Consider the following 15,817-nt stretch of genomic DNA (forward strand, 5'->3'; position numbering starts at 1 on the left):
TTGTTTTACTAAGCTGTGGCTGAAACAGCAATGTCAGGAGAGAATATTTTGTACAAGACAAAAAAAGTGACTTCACAGACCAGGCAGCACCAGGGGTCCATGGAACATCTTGCAGTGTCTTCGTACACAGCTTGGAGCCCAAAACTGGGTACAGTCAAGGCTATTACAATGTTCAAGGCAAAGTAAACACTGTTGTAACTGAAACAACACAGAAAAATTCACAGTAGAAGAGCATATAGAATTAGGTCACCCAACTGATTCAAGTTGCAACCTGCTCATAAATGTAATGGAGTGTTTCACCTGGACAAGATGCTCTTATCTAACCACTTTATAGGTGAAACAACTGCTTTAATACACTCCATCTGGAGTGGAAACCTGTATCATTAAATACACACAGATCCAAATCCCCCACAACAGCTGCATAAAAAGTGATTTTAAACATCTAAACTACACCTCTCCAGCCACAACATACAGGACACTTGCCTCATTTATTTGAAGGTTAGAAGCTATTCTAACCAACACAATGGAAAACAGGTACAGCAATTAATAAAACAATCCCAACCATCATGAGAATTAAAACTTTTATTAGTGTATTCACATATTAGGCAAATGCAACACGCATGAAGCTTATTTCTTAGGTTCACAAGTTCTACCAATACATTAGTCTACTGGTAAAACTAGTACAAACTGGTAACTGCTTTGCCAATTTTCTTAGAAGATGTCTGGCCCACTTCTTCAAGGCTTGATTTTTGGTATTGCTTCTATGCCCTAAGTCATTACGGCATAAAAATACCCCTCACTACCATCAATTCAATCAACTGATTAAAAGCTGTAACACTGGCCACATTTTTGTTCTCAAAGCTAAGTTATCACTAGCTGTACTTACAAAGCACAGTGCTAGTGTAATGGATGAAACAATGGGAAAAAAAAAACAGTCAAAGGCAATCCTGCTACTGCCACAACAACAGAAAGAATGACAGACAGCTAGATCACAAGATTGTTAGTAAGATGTATATTTTTTTCAAGTCAGAATAACCCTTCTATACAGTTTCCCAACCCTTCCCCAACCCAGACTTATCTGTAGAATATACTTCAGAATAATTTTAATATGGTGCAGCTGTAGTGTCCAAGGGTTCACAATAACATGCACTGTCATGAAGAACCTAGAAGTCCTCCTTCGCTGGTCATACCTCAGCAACCACTATCCTAGAGGTTTTGCAGAAGCAACTACTTTTAATAACAAGGCCCATTATGACATAATGAATGCATATGATCTGCTAAGTAAGTAAGTAAGCTATACAAAGCCACTCAGATCAGAAATTTACATTCTGTTACTGAAAAAAAAATGTTAAAGAAGCTGCAACTATTTTAAAACCTATACGAAAGAGTCTAGTTTACCCTGGGAAAGAAATTTTCAAGGTATTTGGCCCCGAAAAAACTAAACCCCCACCATTTTTATACCTGTTCAATGAAAAGGTACAGATGTAAGGGGTAAGCCAATAACCTTGTATACTTAGTCCAGTATCCAATATTACAGTAAATTCTCATTCCATGAGAAAAAAACAACCCCAACAAACCACTGATTTCAACAATTGGAGGTACAAAAAAAGTTTCAAATTAGATCAGTGCCAGCAATACCACTGGCAACAGAAGGATAAACTCAGGTGGGTAGGGAAAAGTAGACTCCTAGTGTGATGGATACTTGAAATTTGTAATATGAACTCATTTTAGGCCCCATTAAGCATATAAAGTGTCTTAAGATTTCACAGATAAATCTTTAGACATTTCTTTCCCTTGCAATGGAGGGATTTTCTTTTTCTTTAAGAAGGCAGCAAAAAGTTAAGCTTTTCTACAAGGAAAGTCTGCTTTTTATGTTTAGGACAACTTGGAAACCTGCTTAGATAAAAAAATAGAAAAGAACAAAGGAGTAGAGTCTTGGAATTTAACGAGAGGTTTGTCCAATCGTGAAAACAACTATTTATGGGAAATAAAATGTAGAACAGCACGCTACTGTGATATTTGAGATCATGATACATTACCTGTACATATATTTAGCTATTCATGTTATTGATAAACCATTAGGACACTCAATTATATACCCAATAAAAACACCATTAAGAGTCTTTAGAACTGTTCCTTCTTCCTTTTGAAGAAGGCATTGCTATACACTAAATTTTCATCTAGTATCAGAGTATTGGAAACAAAATCCACAAGGTGCTTTAACTGATGAGACCTCAAGTGCTGTTTTTCTTTGTTGGTTTTTTTTTTCCTTTTCTTTTTTTTTCTTTTTTTTTTTTTTACTTTTATTTTTTTTAAAAAACTTTTTTTGATAGTAAACAGTTCATGGAGACCACACACAAATACTACGACAGACGAGCTGTTACGTTAAGTCTGTTGACTGGACTTAGTATTTAGCCCACTGGTGATGGAGGAAGGAGTTTTAGGACATGCTGGAGCAGCGTACTGAAGGGGAGCCCATCTGAGTCAATACTTTGTCCAGCCACTGTAGAGGACCATTCAGGTGCAGCTCGATCCAGCAAGGAGTGCTAGTTACTGTTTGCCGCCTAGAAAAATAGAGAATGGGAAAGTCAGGAAGCAGCTCTGGCTGACATAAAGGTGTCCATCATATAACCACGAAGTATGTGCCCATCCACATCTACCCAGAAAGATAAAAATCTGCAGCCATTAGCTGCTGTAAAGCTTTTCTCAGACAGTCTTTCAGACACGCAACAGCAAAAAAAAACCCACCCCACCCCGCATCTCAGACACATCCAAGTGCCAGGTTCTGCACATTGGCCACAGCAACCCCATGCAGAGCTACAGGCTGGGGTCAGAGTGGCTGGAAAGCAGCCAGGTAGAGAGGCACCTGGGGGTACTGGTCAATGGTAGGCTGAACATGAGCCTGCAGTGTGCCCAGGCAGCCAAGAGGGCCAATGGCATCCTGGCCTGCATCAAGAACAGTGTGGCCAGCAGGAGCAGGGAGGTCATTGTGCCCCTGTACACTGCACTGGTTAGGCCGCACCTCGAGTACTGTGTCCAGTTCTGGGCCCCTCAGTGTAGGAAGGATGTTGACTTGCTGGAACGAGTCCAGAGAAGAGCAACGAAGTTGGAGAGGGGTTTGGAATACAAGCCCTATGAAGAGAGGCTGAGGGAGCTGGGGGTGCTTAGCCTGGAGAAGAGGAGACTCAGGGGGTGACCTTATTGCTCTCTACAACTACCTGAAGGGGGGTTGCAGCCAGGTGGGGGTTGGTCTCTTCTCCCAGGCAGCCAGTATCAGATCAAGAGGACACAGTCTCAGGCTGCGCCAGGGGAGATTTAGGTTGGATGTTAGGAAGAAGTTCTATACAGAGGGAGTGATTGCCCATGGGAATGGGCTGCCCAGGGAGGTGGTGGAATTGCCATCACTGAAGGTGTTCAGGAGGAGACTTGGTGGGGTGCTTGGTGCCATGGTTTAGTTGCTTAGGTGGGTTGGATGCGATGATCTTGAAGGTCTCTTCCAACCTGGTTTATTCTATGTAATTCTATAATTACATGCTTGTCCACAAGGCATCAAGAATATTCTGCTCTGGACAACGTGGCAAGAATGACAGCATTTGCTTCAGGTGTCACACCAAGAGCCTTACCTTCTAAAAAGAAATTAAAAACTGAAGACTGCCCAACCAGTGTGGTGTTCACATTACAGATAGCTGCGTGGAGCTGCATCTTAAGCTTCAAAGAACTTGCATGCATAACTGGATTTGAATTTTGTAGACAGCTACTGATAAACACAGCCTAGAAACAGTTGGCTCTGCAGTGCCAGTATGGCCAAACAGCGCAGGACTATGGTGATCGTAAGGCTTGGCTTTTAGGAGCAATTTGCAAGACAGATGTATAAGGAAACTGTGGGATGTTGTCAGAAACGCTACGTCAAAACAGTGTGTGGTTATAACTGTGCTAACTGATGCTATCTCAAAGGAACTTTATCTCTGATTTCCTGTAATCTTACACTTCCATATGTGTTTTGTACTGTAACATCTTCACACAAACAATTTAAGTGAAAATGGTCTTTTCCTTGTCTTTTATATAAACCTGCCTGCAATTTTCCACAATAGAAGCCCTTACTTAAATACTACCTGGAACACCTCAGTAAAGCTGAAGGGCTGTAAATCATAAAAATCTTCATTCACTCTTCCACACACCCTTGTTTCAGAGACCTGCTATTCAAAAACCTTCCTTCTCATCTCCAAAGTAATCAGTATTGGACACACTCTGCCTGAGAAATCTTGTTATGTCACTGCACCCACTCCAGGCATGGGAGTTTTCCCAAACTAGACTGGCAAGACTACTGTTGCTAAGCCAGTTTCTCCTAGTCATTCTGGCTATCCCAAAGTGAAAGCAAGGAGGCATTAAGATTCAAAGGCAGCAGATTACTCAGGAACAAGCCCAGCCCCTTCATTTTTACTGTTGGCATTGCAACACTTTGCTTTAAAGGAAATCTGTTTATGTAAACAGAGGAACTGAAAGGGCAGAAAGATTAAGCCAGTGAGAGGATGAATTTCAAAAGTTGTCTGTCGTTTCACACTTTCTGGAGGAAAGTGCCTGGGGTCTGTGCTCTGTCAGCACTCTAAAACACATTGTTATCTCAAACCTGAATGCCTAAGCCAAAACAACAAGCTCCAATAGAAGAACAATCTAAACTCCAGGAAATGGTTTCAAATCCCCTCCCAAAGAAGGGAGCTCATTATTCCACCGCTGTCATATCCCCTACAACGAGTTCCACAACACACTTCCTCAAAATTCCTGTTCTATCCAAGAACCCTGGCTTTGCACTACCCTGGCAAAAAAATGAGTCACTTAACAGTTGACTCAAAGCTAAAACTCATCCCCTGCTACCCATGGATTTCCAGTTCATATACCACTAAGTGTCTTTGCTGTAATTATCCCTACTTAACTTTCTTCAGAAGATGATTCTAGACCTGGAGAGTTCCTGTACAAACATGAATACTTGACTGCTGGTCTGAACTTCTACCATCATTCAGTTCAAGCCAACATGTATTGAGCAAAAAGCTGTAAGCTACTTTGTCTACCAAGCTTATAAAAATCTACCACCTTGCCATAGCTGAACGTTTATGCACATATGCCATGTGCCTAAATTGTAGTTAATCCTTTGGCTTTGTCAAAGAATATTCCATAATAATATTTTTGGCACTATGAGGCATGGAATTCTTACAGAGATTGGATTCCACAGTGCTTTCTGGTCTACTTTGACAATTCAGCCTACATTCATTTAAGTTCAAGGTTGTGTTTGCAGGAGCAACCTCTTCTTGCTGTAATCACAATTGCAGTGTAGCTTTGAAGTTTTGTGCATCAATAATTTATTAGTATCATCTTAAACAGAGATGCAAAGAAACTAGTTCAGCATTATGTCAGTAATCTGTTTCTGTGCTGTTCTGGCAGTATTTCCACAGCAGCCTTTTCAGCCCTGTGATCTGAGGAGTTTATAGCCTATTAACAACCAACATTCTCACTCCTCAGAAACAAAAAGCCTCCCCATTGATTTAACCCAGCACTTAACACTCTATTCACCTCAAGTTGTCTCCATAGAATCCAACTAAGTCTTTGTCCTGTTGTGATTTGAATGCTATATTTGATTATGCATAAGTGAATATATACCCCTTTTGAGCCATACTCAGCAGTTCTTTAAAGCTGAGCCTGGCTCTTCTGTCTCTCTTGGTAACAAAGGGGTACACATTTATTCCATTACTCAAAATTTCTCATTCCATCTAACAAGGCTTTTACAAAACTGGCTTTGTTTAGCCAAGAAGCCTTCCTGACATACTGATGCTGATATTTGCATGTATTTCAAAAGCAGATAAAGAATCAGAACTCCAGGACTGACAGTGGAACTTGTAACTTCAGAAATCACACACATTTTTAACAATCATGACATATTGCAACATGGATTGATATGGTGGATTTCATTCTTTCAGTGGACCATTTCTAGAGAGCTTTAAGGACTTTGTTTAAAAATCACACCTCCAGCTCTACAAAATGAAATCTTTTATGCTGCTAAGTTAGAAATCAATTCCCTTTCTTCCCAAATTCCCATATTACAATTAAAACCAGCTCTGTTCTCAAGTATAGCTCTTTATTTGTGTTAACAGAGAATACATCTGGAATCTACTCTAAAGCAGACAAGACTATTTTTTCCCACTCAAAATCCTCCTCTTAGCAGTTTTATTATGTAAACACAGTGGTACTACACTTCTAAGCTTTGTCCATTACATGTTCCAAAATATTTGCCATCCTTTAAATGTCTGTTCTCCACCTGTTTTATTCTGCAGAATGCACTCAAAGTGACTCCAATTTTTTCCACTAGGTACCACCAAATGCATCCCATGCCATGACCTAACAAACTCTTTCTACTCCATACAGAACAGACACCAAAATGACTGTACATCTAACAAACAGCAAACAATCTTACAGCACAACCTGTGAAACTTCTGGATGTGGTCAGTGATTTCACCACAGTAAGCAAGTGGGGCCAAGCAAGGAAACAGAACTTTGACGACATTCATTGCTCAACAGTTGACGTCAATGCATTACTAAAATCAGTTTACTGGTCTTCATGACTTGGGAGCTCAAAGGATGAGGGGGAGAAAAAGGAAAATACGGCTTCAGCTTGCAGTCAGTGTATCTAAAATCACAGTAAGAAGCCTGTACTCATGACTTTCAGGCCAGGCAAATGGAGTACTAGTGAAAGAAGAAAAGTTAAATTGAAAAGTAAAGGTGTTTGCATACCTGTATTCAGCTCCCCATCCTTTAACAAAACTCATTCTTATGGTACACATTCTAGTCAGCTGATAAACTGCTTCAAAACCCTGATTCACAGATTGAGCCAGAAGAGCAGCAAATTCTTGGTTATTGAAGATTTTTAGATTGCATCCTATAAAAGAAAAGAGTCAAAATCAATTAATACTTGTGTCCGCTACACAGAAGCCCAAAACAATGAGGAAACCACCAAAAGGAAAGCAAGTGTCATGAACTGCATTCACTGTGTATTTTTTCTCAAGACCTTTGTCAGACTACTCACCTGGTGGAATTTTGCACACAGTTGCAGGATGCCAGCCGTATCTTTGATTACAGTTGGGGCTCTGAACAAAAATCGCGCTATCACTTAGGCACTCAGCAAAAACTTCTCCACCAATGTAATAAAGACGCACACCTCTTCCTGCAGCAAAATTCAAAGGACATCTAGTTATGGTATGACCCACAGAGATTAACAAATAAGGGAGTATTTTGTTCCAGAGAAGGCCAAGGCTATTCTTCACTTGAGAAACTAGTTATCTACAGGAATATACTGCTGAGCCAACAGCATTAGCAGCAGAATAACAGAATTAACTTTAATTTTTCTCCCACAAACACAGCGTACCTGAAGAAAAAGCAGACTATTTTTTTGGTCCAGAAACAGAATTGTCTAGCTGTGTAGTATCTTGACACTAGACACAACTTAGAAAGCAGTGTTAGAACACAATAGAATTAACCAGGTTAGAAGAGACCTTTGAGATCGAGTCCAACCTATCACCCAACACCATCTAATCAACTAAACCATGGCACCAAGTGCCTCATTCAGGCTCTTCCTAGACACCTCCAGTGATGGTGACTCCACCACCTCCCTGGGCAGCACATTCCAATGGCTAATCACTCTTTCTACGAAAAACTTACTAAGTAACTCTTTCACTTAAACACAAAAACTGAAATAATATTAGATTGAACAGAATTAAAGCTTGTGCTAATATTGAAGTGCTGTATGTGAAGTGGCAGAGGCCACTATGGCAAGAGCAGGAAATATAAGTATGCCACTTCAGCAAACTTTGCTTACCTGCACCCACGCTATTTCACAACCCACACCATATCCCTTCTCTGCTCTACTGTGACAAAAAAAACCACAGCACTTCATTTAGCTCTATTACAAAAAATTTCCCTTAAGAAATCCTATCACTAACATTTAATTGCCATCTTGCTCTTTCTCAGTGGAAACAAGTATGTACGGTTACCTCTAGCAGACTACACAACTGATCTCCCAAATAAGAGATATTTATAATTAACAGGTACTTCAAAGCCCACAGTTTCTCTTCCTTTTCTTTAAAAATATTTTTTGAACACAAGGAAAGCTTCTGTATAAAAAAAAAAAAAGGGAAGGCTCCTCACATCTTTGCTTGCCCTCATCACAGACCATTTTGACCAGCCAGCACAAGCACAGCTTATGCATACCTAAAATTTTCTTAGACATTTGGATCTGGCATAGCAGGAGTTGGAACACTCCATTAAAGACACTGTAAGTAAAGAATAAAAATAAATAAGAAAAAATCCCGCTTGTGATTGTTGGTTTAGTTCTAAATAAAAGAATCCAGGGAAGAACACACCCTCCCCCAGAAAAAAAATAAATGTTTGTGGAAAACAATATTCTTTACTAAAGATGAAGAATATTTCAGTCATCTCAGAACAGCATGTTCCAAATGGTGACTTTTGGCATTGCAGAGAAGATGCCCATCCTACCTTTTATAAATCAGAATAAACTAAGCAACGTGGCAACATTTCGTAATTAAAGCTCACACTTCAATTATAAGTCACTCTGATTGTAAATGCTACCCTGGGCAAAGTGGTCCAACCCAGAGCCTGAAAGCCAAAAACCAGCCCCTCAGGATGCTTCTCTTTCCGGAAGGCAGGGAACAGCAAAGTGAGCAAGAGAAACCCCACACAGTTGAGTGGCTTCCTCCTGTGCTGCCCTCAGCTTCACAGCTGTGCGACTGCTGGTGCACTGACTGTGCTCATTGAGGAAAGGCAGCTTCTTTCAGCTCCAGCTATCACTGTAACTCTTCCCAACTGCAACTGGCTGTAGTAGAAGCTGCTGCATTTCTCCCCAGTTTCAGAAGTGGTGACCTCCTGTGTCTTTACAATGCTGCTCAGCGAAAGAGACTAAGCTCTCCCTAGCACACTTCAAGAGGGAGACATTAAATAGCTGTCTGCACAAGGGTAAAAAATTCCCAGCATAGAATACAGAATTAACCAGGTTGGAAAAGACCTTTGAGATCATCAAGTCCAACCAATCACCCAACACCATCTCATCAACTAAACCACAGCACCAAGTGCCTCATCCAGGCTCTTCTTAAACACCCCCAGTGATGGTGCCTCCACCACCTCCCTGGGTGGCACATCCCAATGGCCAATATCTCTCGCTGGGAAGAACTTCTTCCTAACACCCAGCCTAAACCTCCCCTGGCGCAGCCTGAGACTGTGTCCTCTTGCTCTGGTGCTGGTTGCCTGGGAGAAGAGACCAACCCCCACCTGGCTACAACCTCCATTCTGGTAGTTGTAGACAGCAATAAGGTTTCCTATGAGCCTCCTCTTCGCTAGCATGCGTATCTGCCCATCCTTCCTGGATCATTCCAGATAACTTAATGGCTGAAATGAAATTCAGTAGTTAAAAATAAAAATACAAACCCAAAAATCAGAGGTTTTTACCTATGTGTCGCCTTGTCATTTCCACTGTAGCATTTCTGTTTACATTGGAAAGCAGACCTAGACAAAACCGTTCTGAATTTGATGGATCTGTAAAGCCATCTACAGTCAGGGAAGGCTGTGATGCGTGGAAGGTTTCTCCCACTCTTTGATTCAATTCATAATATGCTATGGAACACCAAAATGCAGGCTCCGAGTAAGTGACTGGTTGCAAGTCTAAAAAAAAAAAAATTTAAAAAAAATAAGCTTAGCACAGAATTTGAGGCTGAAGTCTACCTGCCCTGCCACTCATCTCTTCCAGAAACAACAGCAGTAGTCTCCTCAAAATGTGTTATGCTTGCTGTAGTTTTTATCTATGCTGGTGAACAGGATGGAATTTTATATCCCACCCTAGGGAAGGAAGAGGGGAAGAAGAGCTGATCTAACCTCATCACAGCCCTTGTCACTCAGTACTTGCATTTTGCTCAGCAAAACTGACATGACTGTGAGTTCCAGACACTGAGGCATTAGCTTTGCCTTGCTGTAACTTGCAAACATTTTGGCAATGTTAAACAAAAGACTATCAAACAACTGATCCACACGAGGGAAAAAATATTAATCTGATGCTCCCTTGTATTACACTAGGTCTTTGTACTGTTCCTTTAGATAAAAGCAGCTCTATGCTCCTTTGACTCTCTCCTGCTGGAGCTCAGTATCTCCTCTGTGCATCTTCAGCTTTTCCTGTGGTACTTCCCCCTTTTACCTACCTAATTACTTACTCAGCGCTCTGAACAGCATTTTCCTGTCACATCCTGACACTGTTCCTTAAACAAACCCAAGGGAAGCTGATCTTCCTGAGGCATTTACATAGACACACAGCAGTGGCACCTGATCAAAGCAGGTGGACAGCTTATGTGGGAGCAACAATCAAGCTGCCGTCAGAGATGAAACAGTACATGAGAAAAGCACCACAACACACATGCAAGGGAGACAGCAAGTCTGGGCAGCTCTATGGATAGGCTGCTATCTTTTAGACTATTTTATAAATGCTGTTCCTGCCCACAACCACATAATTCTCTCTCTTTGCTAGAAGCTCAGCAGTTAAAGAAATAAGAGTAGTTATTAACAAGTTATTATCCCAGCCCTATTATGTTTATCCATCAGGAAGCCAACCGAATAGCCTCTTCCTAATACAACTCTTACTTTGTTAAAAAGCATTTTCATTTTTCATGTAATTATACATATAAAGAAGAGTCACCACACACAGAGAAACAATTAAAAGTATTTTCAGCTTACCCAAGCTATGATTAACTGGGGAGAGAGTACTAGGAGACAGCTCTGCTGGAGATCCTGTTGAAACAATACAGGTTGTTTCAGAGCAAATGATTCTTATTTCAGATGTGGAGGTAGGATCACTATCTAGATACAGTTTTACATTATAATTCTGTGGAACAAGAAACCTCAGATATACTGCAACCAGTTTTCTAGTATATCAAATGTTTATTATGAATTAAGATTACACTTAATTTTCTGGACACCTTGGGAAACTAACTATTCTCCCAAAGACTCAATTAACATCTTAGTATTGCATTTGGCAGAGTTCTCACTTCATGCACACTCTGAAAGTATCTTCACCAGTGGTAAGGTAGTGACTTCTTCCCAAATTCAGTGAAAAAAAGAAGCAGCTAAGAAAAAGTGGGTGAGATGATCAAGACATTACCTCTCTATTCTGAAAGGAGAGGGTTTATCTCTAGAAAAGAACAAGCTGGATTTAAATGTTGGTGTTTGTTTTGTGTTTTTTTCTTGGAAGAAGGGAGCAATAATCAGAAAATAATCAGAAGAACATGAACTTTCTAGCAAAGTTTGTGCACTGGCAGGCAAAACACAGCAGAGCTTTGCACAGAATTATTCCTACAAGGATCACTGATGTCACACCTTTTACGTTAAGGTAACTTTTGCCACATAGTGTGAAAAAGTTGCAGCTTTTACAGAAACTAGTGCAGTTGACTCTGATTAAGTGAAAAAGGTTGCTAATATTAGCAAAGCAAGCACACAGCCCAGTCTGCCAGCACACAGCAGGAGGTTCTAATCCAGCACATTTAACTGTGCTTTATCCAAATATAAGGACAACCAGATTATCCAAAACCTTTTCACACTTGATGTTTCTGCTACCATTGCAGCAGAGCATTCTGTACAACAATTTATTTTAAACATGACAGAAGTAGTAAGGTCAGTGCTGTCAGAGATGTTTTCAAACTCCAGCATTTCTGTAACTTCTTCAGGCCAACAGAGATTCTGCTTCAACGAATATGTTTCTATCAAGACAGTTAGTGGTAGGCTGAAACTAGTCACCTATTAAAATCCATTTTAAGCCTTCTACTGAAGGCTTAGGTCTGTATGCTTTTCTTACAAAACAAATGGCATGTACTTAGTATGACACGGAATGTTTTAAAAAGCATCCTCCTAGCAAATAATTTTGTTCAAAAAAGATTCAAATGATACTTTAAGCAGAAAGAACCTGGTTGTAGAGAGTGCTACAGCCATCAACATTTGGCCTGAATTAATGCCACTGCTCAAGAGGGATCACAACTAGTAATCCCAAGTCCTCAAAACACTGAAAACCAAATTCTTACCTGTATCCATGCTTTGGTTCAACTGTTGGTCACTTGTTTCTCCATCTTCACTGATATACCCTGGAGGTGGTGTTTCTGTAAAAAAAAAAAAAAAAAAAAAACCACAAACAACACCAAAACAAAACCAGGAAACAACAAAACACCAACCAACAAACAAAAGCCCCCAACCCCAAAGCCAAAGCCAATCCCATCTACTATTTCAATAGTTAGTGTAATTTGTAAGATTTAGCATTGGGGGGGTCTTGTCCTCAAACTTTCATGAGCTTGATTCAATACCAGAATATTAAATTAAAATTTCATTTTGCTGCCCCCATTTCCTACCAGTAGGACTTCAAACCCATTACCTGCCTTATTGTTTATGTAAAACATAATCTCCTGTATGCCAGGTAATTGCTCAAAGATGTTAGATGATTAACCGATAATCCTTGTTTGTTCCATTTAAGACAAGATGCTTTCACTATGAGTAACAATTCTGCAATTATGATCAACAGCTTTCACATTTTAGTAGAATTATAAATGAAAAAACCATCTGGTGACTCCTTAAAAAAAAAAAAAGAGGCTGTCTTTATGTAGTATAAACCATCAGATCAGATACCTTCCCACGCCTTGTAAAAGTTGCTAAAATTAAAAGTTGTTTTCCTGTTCAGTCTGCAAATTCATCCAACCAACAGTTGATTTCACTCCATGATAACTGAATTATCTAACTAATTGCACTGCACAAGCTCTACTTTCATTATTACTTATTAGTTCTATTAAAATGATCATTTATTCTTTTAACTAGCTTTAAGGATGGAGTTTCACAGACTAAAGTAAACTCAATAACAAGTCTGATGCATTCTGAGACCAGAAACTGTCTAATTCCACAGATATATCTTCAAAACGCAGAAGAGTACAGTTGTTCCTTTTCTCCATTCAAAGTGGGCTTTGTAATCCAGATAATGAGTTAACCAACTGTGTTTCAGGAAATAATTTTCCATCAACTAGGCAAATGTCTTTTCCTATTCATTAAAGGCAAAACCTAGATTTTTTTTTTTTAGTGAAAGTGTTTGAAGCTATCTCTACAATTACCTTAGAGCTGTCTCTGAGACATCTGAGGGATTAAGTATGTTTAATTATATTATTACCAAACAGAAGAAATTTGAAGATAAAGCCTTTTGCTGAAGAATGAAAATCAAATCATAGCAAGTATTACGTCTGAGATTTTCAGCAATATAGTGAGAACAGAAGGAAGTCCATGAGAGGAAACTAGATTAAGTGATTAAATAGCAACCTGGTGAAATAAAAAAGAATCAAGAAAGAATTGTATCTTTGGTGCACTCTGTAAAACTAGTGTGCTAAATAAAGATGTGACAAAATTTGAATGAGAACAGAAAAGGAAGGGAAATATTTAACAGCACTTTATAGAATCCATTGTGATAAAGTGGACTCCACCCATCTCAAATCATTCATTATAGTTAAACCCACAGCCATGGTAAAAGGTTAATGACCATTCCCAATCCAACTCACATCTCCTGTTTCCAGTTGCTAAACTAGGCTCTTTGGCACAGATTATTTTCCATATCTAGTCTCTGTCTGAACAGAGACAACTTCCTCCACCTAGTACTATTAATACTGGTTTAGGGTCAGAGGTTGAGCACCACCTTCTCTGGAAATAAATACCCAAAAGCAGCACTAAACAAATCCTAGGAGACCCTGAATGCTGCCAGAAGTTTGGGGAATGCATCTCAGCACATCCATAACCTGAAAGGGAACATATAGCACCCCAAAGGCCATCTAGTACCTTCACAATTGTCATATTCCCAGCTGCAGGGGAACTCAACCTCTCTATGGACTCAGCACTAAGACAGTATTGCTGTACAACCACAGGTGGTAGTCTGGCCTACTGCTAAAGAAAATGGTTGTCTGTAGCAGGCAGTCAAGACACACAAGATTTATCAGAACCTATCCAAGTATTCAAGATTAAGTTGGCACAGTCAAATAAAGATGCTAAAATATAAATGTAACACAAAGGTGTGAGTGACAAAGGGAAGGAGTCAAGGTGTGGTTAGCTGCATAAACATTTGAAGATCACGTGAACACCCACAAATAACCTTGAACAGACTTCCTGCAAATAACTACCTAGCTGCTTTAGCTCATTTCCATAGCACTGGATTTTCAAATGGTGTCTTTCCAGTAAGTTGCTTGCAAGTGTGATCAAATCCTTCAGACTGAGTCAAAAAGCATGTACAAATTAAGGAAACAACTCCAACTTTTAGCACCTGAAGTTGCTCTCTAACAATCTGCTGTCCCTTGGCAGCAACAATGTGACAAATTAAACACGAGATCAACTTGATCTGATTTTTGGTGTGCCATTTCAGTTCTTGTATGCATTTAAAGCAAACACAAGGGACATCCATTTTAAAGACATGCAGATACAATTTGTACATTGCATATATCTGAGTTTCAAGACATCCATCTTATTCCTCGAGAGTCCAGATCTGAACTTCCACCCTGTCTGTAATATAGCTGCATTAAACACTTAAGAGAAAACATCAGCTTTACTTGGTTCTACATCCTAGGCAACTCCCTGAAGAGACAGGAAGTTGAGGCAGGAAACAAAGGTCACTAATTTTGTTTCAATAAAGGGTACAGTCTTTTGGCTGTACTGTAGCAAATTAAGCTTGGTATTTGTTTTGGGGCGAGGAAGAAACCAGTGAAAGGGAGGAAGAATTCTCCAAGAGTTCAATATTGTTAGGTTGTCCTTTCATACACAAAAAGCAAAACTGTATGCACACAATAGTTAACAAATACACAAAGCAGACCTTGAACAATCATGAACTACAGATTAAAACACTTAAAATCACTGCTTTCCAACTTGGAAGTTTTCTCCACCTATTACATGTGGCAAGAACGGGCAGCAGGTTACTAAATCTCCAACACACAGCATTTTGGAGACCCTATGTGTTTGTAAAACAGACTTAAAGCACAGGATGAAGGTCTACTTTAGACTCAACATGTTGAATTTTTAAAAAAAACAACCCTATTGAAATCAGGAAGGCTGTCATGAAACTACAGCAATGTGGTTTTCCAAATTATTAAGTTCTGCAAACAACAGGTATTTCCACTGGAATGAAAACATGAAATCAAATGGATTTAGTTTATTGGGTGCATCTTCCAATTAAGTTGATCACTAAGGAGGATGAAATTACCATCTTTGTTCCAGTGGCACAAAGTTAGGTGTACTGTTTGCAATGGGAGTTAAGAAAATACCTGGTATGTAATTGCTCTGTGGTTCAATTCCAGCTGGGAAGTTAGTGTTTTCAGGAATGGAATGGGTATAGTCATCAAGAGGAGGAAGCTCTGTTAGAATCTCAGTGTGCCGTGGCACTAGTACAGGAGGCAGGACTGGGAAAGCAAAATTCAAAGCATTAGTAAGACCCTCAAAATACAAACTTCTGTGAGCTGAAAATAAGAATTAAAAAAAAAAATAAAAATCAAGAAATCAAAACCATCTCACAATGAATATATTTTGAAATTTTCTGATTCTCAGTATTGCCAATACTGCAGTTGGACTGCTACTTACTAGGAGAATTGCATTGTTGAAGTGCTGACTACTCCACATTAGCAAAGATAAGTCATCTTTATTCTCCTGGTCAGTCTGGACCAGACTTAGCTGGAAACTGCTAGCAGTAATGAAATGTATAAGCAGGCAAATTCAACACATC

At 39.6% G+C, this 15,817-nt stretch overlaps 1 protein-coding gene across 2 annotated transcripts in view; it reads right to left on the minus strand.

Annotated features, from left to right (window-relative positions):
• Positions 1-2,314: 2,314 nt before the first annotated feature.
• The window catches only part of SMAD2 (SMAD family member 2), a 51,522-nt gene continuing 38,019 nt past the window's right edge, over positions 2,315-15,817 (minus strand). For both annotated transcript variants that reach the window (XM_009901694.2, XM_009901693.2), the window contains 7 exons: positions 15,363-15,497; positions 12,114-12,188; positions 10,777-10,830; positions 9,505-9,717; positions 7,073-7,210; positions 6,781-6,925; positions 2,315-2,564 (listed from right to left, as the gene is read on the minus strand). In XM_009901694.2, the coding sequence (XP_009899996.2) occupies positions 2,441-2,564; positions 6,781-6,925; positions 7,073-7,210; positions 9,505-9,717; positions 10,777-10,830; positions 12,114-12,188; positions 15,363-15,497 (884 nt within the window). In that variant the 3' untranslated portion in view covers positions 2,315-2,440. The remainder of the gene's footprint in view (positions 2,565-6,780; positions 6,926-7,072; positions 7,211-9,504; positions 9,718-10,776; positions 10,831-12,113; positions 12,189-15,362; positions 15,498-15,817) is intronic.

This window comes from Dryobates pubescens, chromosome Z (genome assembly GCF_014839835.1).
Source record: "Dryobates pubescens isolate bDryPub1 chromosome Z, bDryPub1.pri, whole genome shotgun sequence".
Classification (NCBI taxonomy): domain Eukaryota; kingdom Metazoa; phylum Chordata; class Aves; order Piciformes; family Picidae; genus Dryobates; species Dryobates pubescens.